General features: G+C 40.0%; 1 protein-coding gene across 2 annotated transcripts in view; it reads left to right on the forward strand.

Moving 5' to 3' along the window:
* The window catches only part of LOC126281429 (zinc finger protein 221-like), a 152,158-nt gene that overhangs the window by 126,207 nt on the left and 5,505 nt on the right, over positions 1-20,446 (forward strand). For both annotated transcript variants that reach the window (XM_049980382.1, XM_049980383.1), the window contains exon 8: positions 7,717-7,865. In XM_049980382.1, coding sequence (XP_049836339.1) covers positions 7,717-7,865 — 149 coding nt within the window. The remainder of the gene's footprint in view (positions 1-7,716; positions 7,866-20,446) is intronic.

The following is a 20,446-nucleotide window of genomic DNA, read 5'->3' on the forward strand; positions in this document are numbered from 1 at the left end:
ACTCTCGGTATTACAAAAGATAAGAAACTGTTAAGGTTTCGCAAGTTAGTCAACTTAGGGGACCAAACAGTCATAAAAGTGAAACAAATGAGAGCAAAACTTTATTTTTAACAGAGCTGACTGTCTGCCACGGGGATGCCATGGTGCAGGCAGCCACTTTTAAATTCCTCTAATTTTGGCACTTTCTGTGGTCCATTTTCCTGGACGTAAACTTTTTCTCATTCAGAAAACTACAGAGAATTTTTTTAAGACAAACATTAAAAAATTGATTTTTTACAATTATTCATGTACAAGTCCCCTTAAGAGGACCCAGGTCCTGAGAGCCATAGGCATGTACTTTGGTAGATCGTACAGAGAATCAACACAGGTTACCACACACACAAATAAATTTAATTGGAAACAGGAATGTGGAATCAACACAGGTTACCACACACACAAATAAATTTAATTGGAAACAGGAAAGTGGCATACTCTGTACAGATTGAAATACACTCCTGGAAATTGAAATAAGAACACCGTGAATTCATTGTCCCAGGATGGGGAAACTTTATTGACACATTCCTGGGGTCAGGTACATCACATGATCACACTGACAGAACCACAGGCACGTAGACACAGGCAACAGAGCATGCACAATGTCGGCACTAGTACAGTGTATATCCACCTTTCTCAGCAATGCAGGCTTCTATTCTCCCATGGAGACGATCGAAGAGATGCTGGATGTAGTCCTGTGGAACGGCTTGCCATGCCATTTCCACCTGGCGCCTCAGTTGGACCAGCGTTCGTGCTGGACGTGCAGACCGCGTGAGACGACGCTTCATCCAGTCCCAAACATGCTCAATGGGGGACAGATCCGGAGATCTTGCTTTCCAGGGTAGTTGACTTACACCTTCTAGAGCACGTTGGGTGGCACAGGATACATGCGGACGTGCATTGTCCTGTTGGAACAGCAAGTTCCCTTGCCGGTCTAGGAATGGTAGAATGATGGGTTCGATGACGGTTTGGATGTACGGTGCACTATTCAGTGTCCCCTCGACGATCACCAGAGGTGTACGGCCAGTGTAGGAGATCGCTCCCCACACCATGATGCCGGGTGTTGGCCCTGTGTGCCTCGGTCGTATGCAGTACTGATTGTGGCGCTCACCTACACGGCGCCAAACACGCATACGACCATCATTGGCACCAAGGCAGAAGCGAATCTCATCGCTGAAGACGACACGTCTCCATTCGTCCCTCCATTCACGCCTGTAGCGACACCACTGGAGGCGGGCTGCACGATGTTGGGGCGTGAGCGGAAGACGGCCTAACGGTGTGCGGGAGCGTAACCCAGCTTCATGGAGACGGTTGCGAATGGTCCTCGCCGATACCCCAGGAGCAACAGTGTCCCTAATTTGCTGGGAAATGGCGGTGCGGTCCCCTACGGCACTGCGTAGGATCCTATGGTCTTGGTGTGCATCCGTGCGTCGCTGCGGTCCGGTCCCAGGTCGACGGGCACGTGCACCTTCCGCCGACCACTGGCGACAACATCGATGTACTGTGGAGACCTCACGCCCCACTTGTTGAGCAATTCGGCGGTACGTCCACCCGGCCTCCCGCATGCCCACTATACGCCCTCGCTCAAAGTCCGTCAACTGCACATACGGGTTCACGTCCACGCTGTCGCGGCATGCTACCAGTGTTAAAGACTGCGATGCAGCTCCGTATGCCACGGCAAACTGGCTGACACTGACGGCGGCGGTGCACAAATGCTGCGCAGCTAGCGCCATTCGACGGCCAACACCGCGGTTCCTGGTGTGTCCGCTGTGCCGTGCGTGTGATCATTGCTTGTACAGCCCTCTCGCAGTGTCCGGAGCAAGTATGGTGGGTCTGACACACTGGTGTCAATGTGTTCTTTTTTCCATTTCCAGGAGTGTACATTTAGCTCACATTCAAAGTGCTGTTCCTGGAATACATGTACTGACCAGCTATCCACTGTGAACATTTATTAACACACTTTAACACATACCATATTTTATGTTTTCCCAACTTTCCTTTACATTGTAAGTTTTTATTATTTCTTCCATTGGGCTTCTTTTGTGCCAGGGCATGAAACTAGCTGTGAAATTCAATGATTGTCTGGATGAGCCATAATATGTTTCCATTTGTTTTACAGTCATTGTCCTACTCAGTTTAATTGAAAATACATTGTTTGACCGCAGTGAAGAGAGAGAGGAAAAACTGGTCCAGTTGCTGCAGTATTTCGGCAAACTAACTCATTGCTATCCTCAGGCAGTGCTGAAATTTTTGCACTAACTGGACAATGCCACCTGGCTGAAAACTTGAGTGTAGTTCAGGAACACTGAGCTGCATTCGGGAGGGTGACTATTCAAATATTTGTCCAGCCATCCAGGTTTAGTTTTCTGTGATTGCTCTAAATGCTGGTATGGTTCCTTGCAAAAGGGCACAGCTGATTTCTTTCCATAAGTGTGATTTGCTACATGTGAAAATTTCCTTTCAGTAAAATATATGTCACCAGCACCATTGTTTGGTTGCTACACTCGATTGAGTCACTGGAGAGCGTTGCTCTCTCTCTCGAATTATTTGTACCAGAGGGGCAATGGCCAGAACGCCAACCCTCCATGGGCGGCTAATTGTTGATTCGCAACAGTTAGAGGGAGGTCAGGCGGCTGCCCTATATCAGATCCCATTTGCCTTATAGGACCTTAAAGGATGAATATGTATATTTTCTTTGTGTGTGTGTGTGTGTGTGTGTGTGTGTGTGTGTGTGTGTGTGTGTGCGTGTGTCTGTTAACTGTCTCTAATAAGTGCTTCTGTATATATGTTGTCATTAATTACAATCTGATTAGATCCAAATCATTATACAGTCCTTTAGATTCCTGGTCCTCCGGTAAAATGGATGATCTAAATTTCTGTCTGTTGATTCTAACACAATTATTGTATACTGACAGAGCTAGTCAGCCAAAAACTTTTGAATGGAATAACAAAGTAGGATTAGCTGTTTACAGTAAAAACTAAGACCTATTGGATATTCTGGAGGGGGACAGATTCATAGAGGGTGTTACCCAAGATCTCCCGTATGTCATAGCCCTTGTAGGTTGTCAGACATTCATAAACATTAATCCCTGTAATTATGACATTGTCTTCACAGCTTTGTTGTGTGCAGTGCAAAATACTGAGGAACTGCTTTAGAAAATTTGTATGGTAATATTCAATCAAGCATTATACCTAAAAGACCAAGATATTCCAACAAGTTGACACCAAGACCTCAAAGTTTCAAATGTCATGAGAGTGGTTGCCTTTCATCTTTTACTGTCTTTAATGGTAATAACAAGTTTTATAATGGGAGGGAGTGGTCTGAAGGAACTATTCTATGTCATTTATGTCTTTTGCTGGCAGGCAGAGGTTGCTTGACTCAGGGCTTCAAGGACCTTTCAGAATAAAAGGACCCCCCCCCCCCCCCCCCCCAAAAAAGAGAGAGAGAGAGAGAGAGAGAGAGAGAGAGAGAGAGAGAGAGAGAGAGAGAGAGACCGACCTTTTGGCGCGCACGATAACTCAACATCTTTGCTTCTTTTTTCATGTAGAGTTTCCTTCGGACCCACACTTCTTTCATTCTTTGAGGAAGTTCTTTATTCTCTTCTTGTGTCCACTTTCTTCCAGTTCCTTTTTTCCCCTGATAGCCTGTCTTTGCTATTGCTTCTTTAAAAAGGGATCTCCTTGTTGTGTTCAAGTTGAATCCTACATTTTTGATATTTCTTCCTACTTGTCTCAGCCATGTGGTTTTGAATTTGTAATTGTTTAGTATGTCAAAGATTTGTTAGTTATTCCATCATTATTAATTCTGTGTATGTGCCCATAGAATTTTAATCCCCTTTTTCTCATTACATCTGTTACATATTTGGATTCCAGATATTGTTCAGTATTAAATCTTTATTTGTATTCTGATTCACTGCTGCCTTTGGGTTCTATTATTTTTCTTAGGATTCTTCTTTCAACTTTTTTCTAATTTTTCTAACCCTCCCTTCATAGTCAGTTTAAGAGTTCCTACTGCATTCATTGTTCTAGTCAGGGTAAAAAGTTTTTGGCATAGATGTTTGTTGTTTTTTAAAGGCCATCTCCATTTTCTGTATTCATGTCTCTGTTGCTGTTTTTCCCTTCATGTTGTTTGATATCCATTCTCCTGGAGACTTAATACCTTAGATATTGTGTTGTTATTTATTTCAAGCTTTTGAAGTACACTACTGATGTTTGTCATGTACAGGCTTTTTTTGCAAATGACATTTGTAATCCAACATTTGCTGCTTGACATTGTAGTTCTGTAATTTCTTCCTGTGCATTTTCAAGCGAATCTGTAATAAGCAGCACATTATCTGAAAATTCTAGACACTGTAGTGATCTTGTTTGCTTTCTTCCTAGCTGTACACCCTTAGTATGTTTGGCCTTCCACCATTCACCACCCACTTTCTCTAATGCAGAATGAAAAAGGTGTGACAAGCCATCTCCTTGCCTTACTCCTGATTTCATTTCAAAGTGTTTGGGCATTTCTCCGAAAACTTTTATTTTTGACATTGCATTGGCTAAAGCTGCTTTAATTATTTCTGTTGTTTTTTATCTAGTCCAAACTCTTTTAAACCACTGATTAACAGCATGGTGCCAAATGGTACATCAAACAAAAAAAAAAAAAAAAAAAAAAACAAATTCATAACATCAAATTTGTATTAAATTTAGTCTTGCTGAATTTAGTTACTCAAAAAATGCACCATTTTAAGTTACAACCAAATTATGGTGAAAAATGGATTGTTTGTGATTTAAAGGTGGCAAAAGTGAAATTTGAAACCACATTTAAATAAGTAAAAAGGAACTAACTTGAGTATTTTTCCAGACTTCTCCAAAACTTCCCATGTAAAATAACCGTATGATGAGACTATTAGTTGTTGGAAACAAAGGTTACTACATGGAGGTTGTGGACTTGATAGCTAATCACCACTTTCGGTTTTACTGTTGTCAGAATGTCTGAAGTAGGATACATTAAGTCTTGTGAGAGTAAATAAGAAGCTGGAGCAGGCAGCAAAACTGACTTTTTAGCTGCCCAAGTGACATTAAATTGTAAGACTGCACAAGGTGATAGTCCCATACAACCATAATTTATTTCACTTCTCAAAGCTGTCATCGTTTTTTTGTTCTGTGGTGGTGGTGGTGGTGGTGGTGGTGGTGGTGGAGGTGGAGGTGGAGGTCATATTGGTGGTGGTGATTAGAAGCATCCAGCACAAAAGCAGCTTGGAGAAGAAGTTTGGCCCAGCTATATTTCATTAATGAATTTTCACTCTGCGAAGTTTGTGTGCTTATTTTAAACTTTATGGCAGATTGAAACTGTGTGTTGGACTGGGATTCCACCTAGAACCTTTGCCTTTTGTGGACAAATTGGACAAATACACTACCAGCCATGCTATCCAAGCATGATTCATTACCCGCCCTCACAATTTTACTTCCGCCAATACCTATCTCTTACTTTTTGTGCTTCACTGAAGGGCTTCTGCTTAACTTTTCAGGATTAGAACTGCTGAAAGAAAGGAAATTGCAGGGAAATGGTGGAACCACTGCTTTGGGGACTGTTGTTGGAATGTATCTGCACCCTGGAGCAGAGAATACACTGATTTGAAACTTCTTGCCTAATTAAAACTGTGTGGTGCACCAGGACTAGAACCTGGAACCTTTGCATTTCATGTGCAAGTTCTCTGTTGACTGAATTAATCTGGCATGAGGCACTGGCAGAAAAAAAGCTGTGAGGACAGGTTGTGAAGCAGCTCAGTCGCTAGAGCATTTACCTGTGAAAAGCAAAGGTTCTGGGATTGAGTCCCAGATATATGCTGTTACTAGAGATATTTTCCAGGATGGTTTTCTGTGTAGTTAACTTATCAAAATAAATAGGAATAATTTATTAGACAGGAAGCACATGCTTGTGTGTTACACCCTACTGGAATCCGAAGTAGTTTTTCACAGAATGCTTCGAGAGTCGACCACTATATTTCACTTTATCTAGTGTTTTTATACTTTCGTAGTTTAATGTTTTATTCCATCAATGTGGACTGGGTGCAATGATATAGAAATTTTTGAGATATGTAGGATAATTGTGAGGTCCATGCAACATTTCAAAAAATTGGTACAGGTAAATGGTCAAGAACAATGTAACAGATGATGCAGTTTGTGAAAGACAAACTCCCAATGTGTGTGTTGTTGTTGTTGTTGTTTTTTATATTCTGTGTATCCACTTCCTGTCACAAGACACACATCTAATCAGTAGCCCAATTCTGCCTGTACCCACCCAGCACATTAAGAGTGTCGGTAAGGACAGCTGCTATGATACCTTGTCCCAAGTTTTTAAAGTTCTGTGCTAGAGACGGAATATAAACACTATCTGTGACATAACTGCAGAAGAAAAAATAACAAGCCATCAAATCCAGTGTTTGTGGTGGGCACTCAAGTAGCACAAGGGCAGCGACCACAACGCAGCCTATCCTGCAACATGGCAATGTCTCATTAAAGGAATGAAATCTGAGCTATAAATTTAAATTTGTGACATGAGCCACAACTGCAGCATGTTGAGGTAGGTGATGATAAGGGTTTTTCATACTGTTGTGTGAGGGGTGTTCTTTTTGCACTAGCTCAGTAGGTTGACTTTGTGGGACTTACATCATCACGTCCATCACACAGTCCACTGTCTATTCTAACAGTCCTGTCATCCTTAGCATTTTACATCAAACAAGCAACTATGTCCTTGAATTTCGTACATAACTTCCCTATGCTGTTGTAAACTGGTGGTGTCTTGCAAAACTTGTGTAAGAAAGTTTTTTGCACCCTCACTACTGATTGATAAGAGGCAAATTGTAGCACACAAAATGTTTTCTCTCTTCTTGGTTCATCGCCATCTTCAGCAACTACAGTTTGTGGCATCCCTGTTGGCAGTTTTACAAACTAACTTGCTGGTACCACATAAAACATTGAAAGTTTGTCTTTCACGCACTAGGTACACGAGATTAGATGAAAAAGAGCACAATTTGCATATTAGTGTTTTATTCAAATCCATAATTGCTTCCAATCATTGATAGAAATTCTCTGGTGAAAGTGTCTGTAAACTGTGAAGGCAAATTCCAAATGCTTCAGGTCAGTCATTTGTCAGTCTATCTTGCAACCCATATCTGATTTCAAATTCTTCCCATTTCTTCACAGAAGAGGAAACAGCCAGAAATGGGCATTATCTTGAGTTCTCTAAAATGGGTACTTCCATGTACAAGGCATTTCTAGTCAAATTTTTCATTGTAGCAATGTAATTCAATGTAAGTGAAGGTGTCAGTGATTTGTGGATGGGACAATGTTGAAGTTGAAAAACAAATTGTTTATGCTACTATGCTGTTGATTAATTTTGTTCTACAGTTGTCAGTAAATGTATAGCCTGGCCAGGCAATGATTAGTTTACTTCCTCGTAATACTGATAAGAAAAGTGGCAAAATTTCCCAAATGTCGGTTTGGTAGAGCAGGGCCACACTTATATTACATGGCAGCAACACTATTTTGCACTTGCAGTTGTATTATTAAAAAAAGTCTTAGTAATAATAACATTCAAAATCAGTTTCATGTTGTAGTGATTGATTTTCAATAATTATGATTAATATTTTCTTCAATTTAAATGTTGACGCTTTGAATGGAGGAATTGTTTTTTAGGTGAGAAGCCACATCCATGTAATGTGTGTGGCAAGCCATTCCGTGTTAGATCAGACATGAAGCGGCATCTCAACACGCACAATCGAGAACGACATAGAAGTAATGGGGCTCGTATAGCGGCCTCCTCAGCTACAGAGGATCAGTTGAAGGTGACAAAATTTTTAATATGAAAGATTGTTATAGACTTATATGCAATGACAAGTATAAATTATAATTCAAATTGTGTTTTAATCCTTGGGACAGCTTTCAGCAAACATAATTATAGAAATTCTTCCATCACATGACTTCTTACATGCACTTAATCAATTTTCTTCTCTTAAATTGCCTGTGAGTATATACTTGAGGGTGTGTGACAGCTTTATTTGAAGGAAGTAATGTAAAAGAATGAAATTTCGGTGATGTTCATGTAATAATACTAGTCCTGCAGAAGACAGGTGCTGGCAGGTTGAACATTACTAGCATCCGCTATTTACAGAAAAATGGAAAGACTGACATAAGGGAACCTTTGATAAGTTCAGTTTGAATTCTGGAAAAATTTAGGATCTCATGAGGCTATACTGACACTACTGTTTGTCTTAAGAGTTAGACTGAAGAAAAACAAACCTATGTTTATAACATTTGTTGATTTAGAAGATGACTTTGATGATGTTGAGTGGAATACACTATTCAAAAATCTGACGAGAGCAGGGCTAAATACAAGGCCTCCTTAGCTACAACTTGTACAGAAAACAAACTGCAATTATAAAAGTTAGACATGAAAAGGTGACAGTAGTTGAGAATGGGGTAAGACAAGTTTTTAGCCTATCCCCAGTGTTTATCAATCTGTACATTGAGCAAGCAATAAAAAGCATTGAAGAAAAATTTAGAAACAGGATACGGTAGGCAGGTTCAAGAGGGCTAGAATGGGGAGCTGCATCTAAATCAGTCTTTCGACTGAAGACCATAACAAGAACAACACGTAATTACTTTGTTGGAGTTGCAGACATTTTCATTGTATTATCCTAGTCAACATTTTCTGTGTGTTGTTATGTATACTTCAGAAACTATAAAGAATGAAAGCACAAGATAAAAAAATGAATGACTGTGATATGTAAATATGGAAGATATTGTATAGGAGAGATTAAAAAGTGTCTATTAAACTAGTTAGTCTTCAAATCCACCTAATCACACTCTTCTGCAAGCATTGGCCCTTGTTTAGTATATTTTGAAGTCATTGGTACATTGTCATCAATGTGTAGAAACATATACCACGACTTGTCGTTCCAAGTGGTCATTTTAATCCCACAAATGTACTATGATATGCTGTTTTCATGGGATTTTGTGTAGGTGATTACATCTCTAACCTTTTTGGCAGCCAATGGTTGTGAATGGTAAGGGTGCACACATGTTGTCCATCACAGAAATTTTAAATTGGCTCCTGTCAGCTATCACAGTGCTGATGAGCTGCATTCCACATTTGCAAAGCTGTCCTGAAATGATGTACTTGTGGTAGGGTGTTGGCCCAGTTATCCATGAAATACCCAATGCCTTCAGGACTGCAGAGAGAATGTCTTTTTCCCCACAAGTAAAATGTGCTCTTATGTGAATTGTTTAGCGTGGTCATCTCTGTGTATTACTTTTATACTGCGGCTTATTGTCTGTCAAATACTTTGGAACTTTCCTTATAAAGTGATGACACATCCAGACATTTTTGCCCAGTGATTGCATTACTTAATTTGATAGGAAACAAGGTCGAATAACTTTGCAGTAGTCAATAAAATGAAACAAAACTTTAAGAATTTAATATGGTATGAGGTTGTAATTTTATATAGTTTATGCAACTGCCATCTTACTAAAATTTTGTGAAATATTTATTACATGATTCATTAGGTCTAGTACAAATAGATGTTTGGAGTTACATAATTGAGTGACACATCAGGGTTTATCATTGCTAGATGGCAGCACTAGTCCAGTGCCAATTGATGATATTCAATGAACAAAATCAATCTCTATGAAAGCAGACTGTAGTTGCAGTATCGAGCCACCTCACTGTTAGGCTCCTGTCTTTCTCTGCCTGAGATTAATTAATAGCTTGTGGCTCATTAAATACTTTGACTGACTGTGCCTGTGTGGCTCATTGATATAAATGGATGTTAGGTGGTTGCCACATAAATGTCAGCTCATGATTCTGCAGCATGAGTAACATGTCACTTTAATGCAAATATTACCTACATTCTACTTTTTTGTTATTTATTTACTTGTCAAGTTCTGTAGGACCAAATTGAGAAGCAAATCTCCTAGGTCATGGAACGTGTCAGTAGTTGAGAATAGGGTAAGGCAAGGTTGTAGCCTAAGGTTGTAGCCTATCCACAATGTTTATCAATTTGTACATTGAGCAAGCAATAAAAAGAATCGAAGAAAAATTTAGAAACGGGATATGGTAGGCAGGTTCAGAAGAGCTGGCATGGATAGCTGCATCTAATCAGTCTTTCCTCTGGATCAAAGGCATCAATTCAGTCCTTGCAGGGCTGAAAAGCAATAAAGTGAGTTTCGACAAAGTCACTTCCAGAACTGCAAGATGGGAGGTGATAGCAATACACAATCAGTTTGGTCTGATTGAGGAAAAGAATTTGTGAACACAGGAACCCAGTTAAAAACGTGTGTATTTCTTAATTAATTTTATGTGAACAAGCTGTGATGAAAAACACACATGGAATTTTATTGAGTCAGGGTTTTGATACATGTGGACAGTTTACCTGAATGCTGTAACGTAGATTGCAGCAGCGACAGTGACTTCAGTGGTGCTGGTCTCCGGAGATCGGTGTTGTCTGGACATTGTCAAAGTGCGGTTTCCTTCCCACATACTTGATACCCTCTGAGCTAGTGCTCTGTCTCTTATAACCTCAGTGTCGACAGCACATTGAACCCAATCTTCCTTTATTTTTATTTTTTTTAAATGTGTATGTTCTTGTTTAGTTTTTTTATGATGGCAAGTATAAGTGAACAACACACAGCATGAAATTTTGTTTTCTACTCTATAAAAATGCTGCTGAAACTGTTTCAATGTTGAAAACAGCTTACCAAGATGACATCATGGGAAAAACTCAAGTGTATGAGTGGTTTGCTTGATTTAAAAATAGCATCATGTAGAATGATAATGAATCTCATTCTGGACATTCGCCAACTGCTCAGATCGACGAAAATATTGAAAAAATTGAGAGCTTGTGCTCACAGACCGGCGACAGATGATTGATCAACTGTCAGAAATTACACAACAGTGAGACTGCACACACACAGCCGTCTATGTTATATAATTTTTGGCTAAAAGTGGCATGGTTTCACTGCCCCGCACACCTTACTTGTCTGACCTTGCTCCATGCGACTTTTTCTTATTTCCAAGCATGAAAACGGCATGAAAGGACACCGATTTGACAACATTGAAGAGATCAAGGAAAAAAAAAGAGGGAGGAGCTGTTAGCCATTTCTGAAAATGGCTACAAAAAGTGTGCTGAACAGTGGAAGCACCAGTGGGACAAATGTATAAGTTGTAATAAAGGGTGTTTTGAAGGGGATCGAGTTATTTTGTTTTTAAGGGGATCTGGTTATTTTGTGTGAAGGGGATCGGGTTGTTTGGTTTTGAATGAGATCGGGTTTTGTTTTATTTTGAAGGGGATCGGGTTGTTTTATTTATAAGGGGATCAGGTTGTTCTGTAAATAATTTGAAAATATGTAGCTTTTAAAAAATAATTCTGGTTCTTTTTGCACACCCCTTGTATGTGGTCATGCACCTGAGTATACATATCAGATTTTGTTTGTGTCTTTACCTGATGCTGGCAGAATTAAGATGCCCTGTAACTCTTGCTTTAGCAGCAAATGTTGTGACTTTGCCTGATGCTGGCATAATTAAGAATGCGCTGTAACTCTTGCTTTAGCAGCAAATGTTCTGATTGTCTTTTCTTTGACGCTGTTCATACTTGTGTAATGTTAGTTATTGCAGTTGGCTTATGTATTTGCTCTATAGCTGTGTCATTAAAACTTGAATTGTTGCATGCATGATTTTGTAATTCAGTAATTATCAGCATATTGGAGTCATCTGAATCTGTTGACCTTGGTTTGTAATCATTACAATATTATGAAAATGATAAATTGCTACTCACCAAATAGTGGAACGCTAAGCTGCAGACTGTCAAACAAGTAAGCTTTCGGCCAAAAAGGCCTTCACCAGAATTAGTCAACAAACAAAAAAAAACACACACACACACACACACACACACACACACACACACACACACGCAAACGCAACTCAAACATGTGACCACTGTGTCTGGCTGCTAAGGCCAGACTGAGTAGCAGCACATAATGGGAGGAACAATCTGGATGGTGGGGGTAAGGAGGAAGCTGGGGTGGGGTTGTTGTTGTTGTGGTCTTCAGTCCTGAGACTGGTTTGATGCAGCTCTCCATGCTACTCTATCCTGTGCAAGCTTCTTGGTCTCCCAGTACCTACTGCTACCTACATCCTTCTGAATCTGCTTAATGTATTCATCTCTTGGTCTCCCTCTACGATTTTTACGCGCCACGCTGCCCTCCAATGCTAAATTTGTGGTCCCTTGATGCCTCAGGACATGTCCTACCAACCGATCCCTTCTTCTAGTCAAGTTGTGCCACAAACTCCTCTTCTCCCCTATTCTATTTAATACCTCCTCATTAGTTATGTGATCTACCCATCTAATCTTCAGCATTCTTCTGTAGTACCACATTTCGAAAGCATCTATTCTCTTTTTGTCCAAACTATGTATCGTCCATGTTTCACTTCCATACATGGCTACACTCCGTACAAATACTTTCGGAAACAACTTCCTGACACTTAAATCTATACTCCATGTAAACAAATTTCTCTTCTTCAGAAACGCTTTTCTTGCCATTGCCAATCGACATTTTACATCCACTCTACTTCGACCATCATCAGTTATTTTGCTCCCCAAACAGCAAAACTCCTTTACTACTTTATGTGTCTCGTTTCCTAACCTAATTCCCTCAGCATCACCCAACTTAATTCGACTACATTCCATTATCCTCGTTTTGCTTTTGTTGATGTTCATCTTATATCCTCCTTTCAAGACACTGTCCATTCCGTTCAACTACTCTTCCAAGTCCTTTGCTGTCTCTGACAGAATTACAATGTCATTGGCGAACCTCAAAGTTTTTATTTCTTCTCCATGAATTTTAATACCTACTCCGAATTTTTCTTTTGTTTCCTTTACTGCTTGCTCAATATACAGATTGAATAACAACGGGGAGAGGCTACAACCCTGTCTCAATCCCTTCCCAACCGCTGCTTCCCTTTCATGCCCCATTGACTCTTATAACTGCCATCTGGTTTCTGTACAAATTGTAAATAGCCTCTCGCTCCCTGTATTTTACCCCTGCCACCTTTAGAATTTGAAAGAGAGTATTCCAGTCAACATTGTCAAAAGCTTTCTCTAAGTGTACAAATGCTAGAGACATAGGTTTGCCTTTCCTTAATCTAGCTTCTAAGATAAGTCGTAGGGTCAGTATGGCCTCACGTGTTCCAATATTTCTACGGAATCCAAACTGATCTTCCCCAAGGTTGGCTTCTACTAGTTCTTCCATTCCTCTGTAAAGGATTCGAGTTAGTATTTTGCAGCTGTGACTTATTAAACTGATTGTTCGGTAATTTTCACATCTGTCAACACCTGCTTTCTTTTGGATTGGAATTATTATATTCTTCTTGAAGACTGAGGGAATTTCGCTTGTCTCGTACATCTTGCTCACCAGATGGTAGAGTTTTGTCAGGACTGGTTCTCCCAAGGCTGTCAGTAGTTCTAAAGGAATGTTGTCTACTCCCGGGGCCTTGTTTCGACTCAGGTCTTTCAGTGCTCTGTCAAACTCTTCACGCAGTATTGTATCTCTGATTTCATCTTCATCTACATCCTCTTCCATTTCCAGAATATTGTCCTCAAGTACGTCACCCTTGTATAGACCCTCTATATACTCCTTCCACCTTTCTGCTTTCCCTTCTTTGCTTAGAACTGGGTTTCCATCTGAGCTCTCGATATTCATACCAGTGGTTCTCATTTCTCCAAAGGTCTCTTTAATTTTCCTGTAGGCAGTATCTTTCTTACCCCTAGTGAGATAAACCTCTACATCCTTACATTTGGCCTCTAGCAATGCCTGCTTAGCCATTTTGCTCTTCCTGTCGATCTTATTTTTGAGACGTTTGTATTCCTTTTTGCCTGCTTCATTTACTGCATTTTTATATTTTCTCTTTTCATAAATTAAATTCAATATTTCTTCTGTTACCCAAGGGTTTCTACTAGCCCGCGTCTTTTTATCCACTTGATCCTCTGCTGACTTCACTACTTCATCCCTTAGAGCTACCCATTCTTCTTCTACTGTATTTCTTTCCCCCATTCCTGTCAATTGTTCCCTTATGCTCTCCCTGAAACACTGTACAACCTCTGGTTTTATCAATTTGTCCAGGCCCCATCTCCTTAAAGTCCCACTTTTTTGCAGTTTCTTCAGTTTTAATCTACAGCTCATAATCAATAGATTGTGATCAGAGTCCACATGTGCCCCTGGAAATGTCTTACAATTTAAAACCTGTTTCCTAAATCTCTGTCTTACCATTCTATTATCTATCTGAAACCTTTTAGTATCTCCAGGGTTCTTCCATGTATACAACCTTCTTTCATGATTCTTGAACCAAGTGTTAGTTATGATTAATTTATGCTCTGTGCAAAATTCTACCAGGTGTCTTTCTCTTTCATTTCTTAGCCCCAAGCCATATTCACCTACTACATTTCCATTTCTTCCTTGTCCTTCTGTCTAATTCCAGTCACCCATGACTAATAAATTTTCGTCTCCCTTCACTACCTGAATAATTTCTTTTATCTCATCATACATTTCATCAATTTCATCATCATCTGCAGAGCTAGTTGGCATATAAGCTTTTACTACTGTAGTAGGTGTGGGCTTCGTGTCTATCTGGGGCACAATAATGCGTTCACTATGCTGTTTGTAGTAGGTTACCGGTACTCCTATTTTTTTATTCATTATTAAACCTACTCCTGCATTACCCGTGTTTGATTTTGTATTTATAACCCTGTATTCACCTGACCAAAAGTCTTGTTCCTTCACCGAACTTCACTAATTCCCACTATATCTAACTGTAACCTATCCATTTCCCTTTTTAAGTTTTCTAACGTACCTGCCCGATTAAGGGATCTGACATTCCACACTCCGATCCACAGAATGCGTTTTCTTTCTCCTGATAACGCTGTCCTCCTGAGTAGTCCGCGCCCGGAGATCCGAATGGGGGACTATTTTACCTCCAGAATATTTTACCCAAGAGGACGCCATCATCAGTTAACCATACAGTAAAGCTGCATGCCCTTGGGAAAAATTACGGCTGTAGTTTCCCCTTGCTTTCAGTCGTTCGCAGTACCAGCACAGCAAGGCCGTTTCGGTTAGTGTTACAAGGCCAGATCAGTGAATCATCCAGATTGTTGCCCCTGCAACTACTGAAAAGGCTGCTGCCCCTCTTCAGGAACCACACGTTTGTCTGGTCTCTCAACAGATACCCCTCCGTTGTGGTTGCACCTACGGAATGGCCGTCTGTATCGCTGAGGCAGGGGGAGGGATAGCAGGATAGGGAAGGGGGACAATAAAGTGCTGCTTGTGGGAGCATGCAAGGATGAGCTGGAGAAAGGATAAGGCAGCTAGGTGCAGTTGGAAGGGTAGATGGAGGGTGGAGGGAGGTGGTGGGGAAGGTGAGGAGGGGGGGGGGGGGCATCAGAAAGGGAGAGAAGTAAAAAGACTGAGGGTGCGTTGGTGGAACAGAGGGTTGTGTAGTGCTGGAGTAGAACATGGAAGAAGCTTGATAGGTAAAGAACAATGACTAACAAAGATCGAGGCCTACAGGATTACTGGAACATAGGATATATTCCAGGGAGAGTTCCCACCTAGGGGACTGATGACCTCAGATATCAAGTCTCATAGTGCTTAGAGCCAAGTTTCCTCCTGCACAATCAAGAAAAGCTGGTATATTTGAGAAGGATCGAGATGACAGAGGCTGTGAATCAAATCATTGAAATGAAGAATGTTGTGTTAGGCGACGTGCTCAGCCGTGGGGTAATCCAGTTGTTTGTTGGCCACAGTTTGCTGGTGGCCATTCATGTGGACGGGCAGCTTGTTGGTTTTCGAGGCCACTTAGAATGTAGCACAGTGGCTGCAGCTTAGCTTGTGGATCACATGACTGGTTTCACAGATAGCCCTGCTTTGATGGGATAGATGATGCTTGTGACCTCCCAAGCTTCTACTGTCTGGCCACAGAGGAGCATTCTCTTCATGATTCAGTACCACCCAGGACTGAAGCAACTGAATCACATTCTCCACCAGAATTTTGACTGCTGCTTACCATGCCCTGAAATGAGGAATGCCCTACCCACTATTCTTCCCACCTCTCCCACAGTGGTATTCTGCCACCCACTGAACCTACACAATATCCTTGTCCCTCCCTACACAACCACTGCCCCCAACCCTGTGGATGGCTCACATCCCTGTAATATACCTTGATGCAGGACATCTCCCCTAGATCCTGCAACACCAACTACTCCAGTCCAGTCACAAGCATCACCCATTACATCACATGCAGGGCTACTTGTGAAACCAGACATGTGATCTACTAGCTAAGCTGCAACCAGTGTGCATTCTACGTGGGCATAAGAATCAACAAGCTGTCTGTACGCACGAATGGCCACCAGCAAACTGTGTGTAACAAACAGCTGGACCACCAAGTTGCTGAGCATGTTGCTCAACATGGTGTTCTTTGTTTTAGTGGCTACTTCACAGCCTGTGCCATCTGGATCTTTCCTACCAACACCAGCTTCTCTGAGCTGCACAGGTGGTACTCTCCCTTGAATATGAACTATATTCTCATAACCCTCCTGCCCTCAACCTTGTTAGTAATTGTCCTTCGCCTACCTATCTTCTTACCTGTTTCTGATCCAGCACTACACAGCCGTCTATTCCACCAAAACTTCCATAGTCTTTTTACTTCTTCTCCTTTTCCACTGACCCCACCATCTGGATTGTTTCTCCCATCATGCACTGCTGCTCGCCGTCTGGCCTCGGCAACCAGAGACTGTGTGGCAGCGTAAACTTGCTTGTTTGGTAGTCTTTTTTGTTGTGCCTAACCATGACTCAGCAACTCCGCTATGTGGTGAGTAGCAGTCTATCATTTTCATAATATTGTCATTGTTCCATCCTATATGTTTCGCTGTTTGTTAGTTATCAGTAGTCTTTCCTTCTAATAAAATATGTCCTATCCAATCATCTTTCACTTTGAAGATAAAGTCATTTGTTTGTTTGACAGTGAAATAATTTTCAATACTTATTCTTCCACAGACGGACAGTTCCCCAATGTAATTGTTAAGAGCATCCTCAACAACCCTTTTTCTTTTATTCAAGTCCTGAGTCCTCGTAGATTTCTTTTAATTTCTCCTGTGCTCAATTTGCAGTTGATTCTGCAGATGCATGTAAATGGAAGGTACAATTAACATGGTTATTTTAGCCCTTGCTGTATAGGCTTAAATCTCATCTGTGGTTTTGCTCGTTATGCACTCCTACAGTTGTTCATATTGCAAGTGAGTTTTTATAGCGAACTGCTTTGTAGTGTAATTTTCTCTTCCATTTAGTTTCTTCATTCGTGACAACAAATTAGCACTGAGGAAGTCATAATGTTGGAATTTCATTTGTGTGTCTTGCAGGAACACACATAATTAATTTTCGTTGCTTTAAATAAACCACTGTTTGTGAGAAACTGTGTATATTGGGCCTGAAACCTCTTGTTTTTAGTTCCTTCAATAAGTAGTAGTTACAGTTCGAAACTAGTGAAAAGGGTTTATTTTCACACAGTACAAATGTAACATAAACTATTACACAATTTAAAAGCATAAATGACAAAAAGAGAAAATATAAAAATTCAGCGAATGAATCGGATCACAGGGACTACATATGTCTAAAAAATGAGATTGGCAGAAAGTGAAAAATGGCTAAATAAGTATGGCTGTAAGAGAATGCATGACAAGGGGAAAGATAGAGTATGTTAATTGGAAAATTGAAGTGACATTTGGAGAAAAGAGAAGCAGCTTTATGAATATTGAGAGTTTATTTATTTACACTTCTAGTTCCGTAGGACCAAATTGAAGATCAAATCTCCAGGGTTATGGAACATGTCAGTACATGAAATTTCAACACAAAAGTTCAGATGGCAGATGAGAGCTAAGGAATATTTAGAAGGGTTATACAAGAGGAATCAACTTTTAAGGCAATATTATATAAATGGAAGAGGAAGTAAATGAAAATGGTGTTGGGGGGAGAGGATACTGCCAGAATAATTAGACAGAGCACTGAGAGGCCTAAGTTGAAACAAGTCCCCTCTCAAATAGACAACATCCTACCAGAATTATTGAGGTCCTCGGAAGAGGACAATGTAGTGTCCAAGATGTATGATAAAAGTGAAATACTCTTAGACTTAAACAAGAATGTTATAATACCAATTCCAAAATAAGGCAGGTGTGAACAGACATGAATGTTGCCAAACTATTATTTTAATAAGTCTTGGATGTAAAATACTGACATGAATAATTTTCATAAGAATGGCACAAGGTGAACCTGAGAGAAGACCAGTTTGGATTCTGGAGAAACATAGGAACATGTAAGGCAATATTGACCTAAGACGTATTGTAGAATAGATTAAATGAAGGCATATGTACATTTTTTACGTTTATCACTTACAGCTCGTGTATAAACCAAGCTGCAGGTACAAGTGTTCAAGGACTTGAAAGGGCAGTGGGTGTTGAGAAAGGGGTTAGACAAGATTGTAGCCTGTCTCCAGTGTTAGTCTATCTGTACATTTGCATTTAGGAAACCAAGGAGAAAAGTGAAATAAAGTACAGGGAGAAGAGGTTAAAACCTTTGAGATTTGCTGATGACATTGTAGTTCTGTTAGAGATGACAAAGGACTTAGAAGAGCATTTGAATGGAATGGACAGTGACTTGAAAATACATTGTAAAATAACAAGCAATAAAATTAAAACAACAGTAATGGAACTGTTTTTTAACATAGAATATAAATTCAAATGTTAGGATTTTTTTCTCAGGACATTTGTCTGGATTGCAGTCTTGTATGAAAATGAAATGTGAATCATAAACAGTTCATACAGGAAGAGAGTAGAAGCCTTTGAAATAAGGTGCTACAGGAGAATGCTGAAGGTTACATGGATAGATAATATAATTAATGAGGTCACACTGAATCAAACTGAGGAGAAAACAAATGCATCAAGGAATAGTCAGTTTGGTTTTAGAAGGAAGTGCGGGGAAGGTTACAATTGCAAACAGAGACCATGGCTTGACTACAGGAAGCAGTTTCAAAATAATGTAGGTTGCAGTAGCTACGCGGTAATGAAGAGGCTTACACAGGATAGATTAGCATGGAGAGAAAAGGTTTCTTAATAACACTGAAAGAGGGATTTTACCTGAAGTCATACCAATGACTACAGGTGACAGTTTACGTTTTGAATCTGGAGGGGTATTATTCCCAGCAAAAATTAAATCTATAGGAAAACTTGTGAATAATTACTTAACGTAGATATATAGACTTTGTGACATTGGTAAACATACTCATTCTATTTTGGATTAAATTTTAAAAGGAACATGAAATTGGACTGCACTTCGTTGGTAGCCCTAGTTTTCAGTCCATGAATACAACAAATAATGTTTCATTTGGCAGATAGACTTTTTTGGGCGCTTCATGAGAAAATGTCGAGCAAGATTAAATGTAACACCTTCTTTATATGTGACAGGCTTCTTTGTGTATCTTTCCTTTGTCCCCTTTGACCATGCTCTATTTAACTCAGACGCTGTAAGAACATAAAACGTTGCGTGCACGTTACTGCTTACTTCGGCCATCTGTTGGTAAATTATGAAGTATTACGAAGCTTTATTGTACGAGCGAGCGTAGCCGCGGCTGAGCGGTGAACTGGGCAACTCTGCCAGGCTTCCATACTTCATGAATGAACTACTTCATTTGAACACTTCACGGCAAAGAGTGAAATGAATGAATTAGTTCACAGGAATGAACGAGTTCGACCCATCTCTAGGTGTAGAGTGTTGACATTATAATTATAGTGGCAGTCAGCTGGAGTGTAAACACATGAGAAAGGATACTGACAGACTACATCTGTGTTTTGTGCTCCTGCGAAACCAGTAACTGTCCACCAAAACACCACCACCTAAGACTGCCACATAATGTGGCCACATAATACCAGTATGAGAAAAAAAAAATATTTTATGCTAGAATGTGAAATTTTCATGTTGTGCTAATAAATCAAATTATAATTTATTCATATAGCAATTAAATATTTTGCATGGGCACTTTTGCAAGATATGAATTTAGAAGGTGAAAATATTCATTTTAACTAAATGTTTATTAGCTTCCATTTACCCTGTCACAATTTGACATGGCTGATTTACATTCTTTGACTCATGAGTACTTGACCAACACTGTATTCAACTAATAAAACATTAAGTAACCTATATTAGCTGTTCCTTGATCTACATTTACATCTATTTCTTAAGATTATATTTTGAATGTTTATCTCTGTGCACCTAACATAAATAAAAACAAAAATAGTAAAAAAATAATCTGCTTTTGATTAAAGATTATGAA

The sequence above is a fragment of the Schistocerca gregaria genome, chromosome 7, assembly GCF_023897955.1.
Source record: "Schistocerca gregaria isolate iqSchGreg1 chromosome 7, iqSchGreg1.2, whole genome shotgun sequence".
Lineage (NCBI taxonomy): Eukaryota > Metazoa > Arthropoda > Insecta > Orthoptera > Acrididae > Schistocerca > Schistocerca gregaria.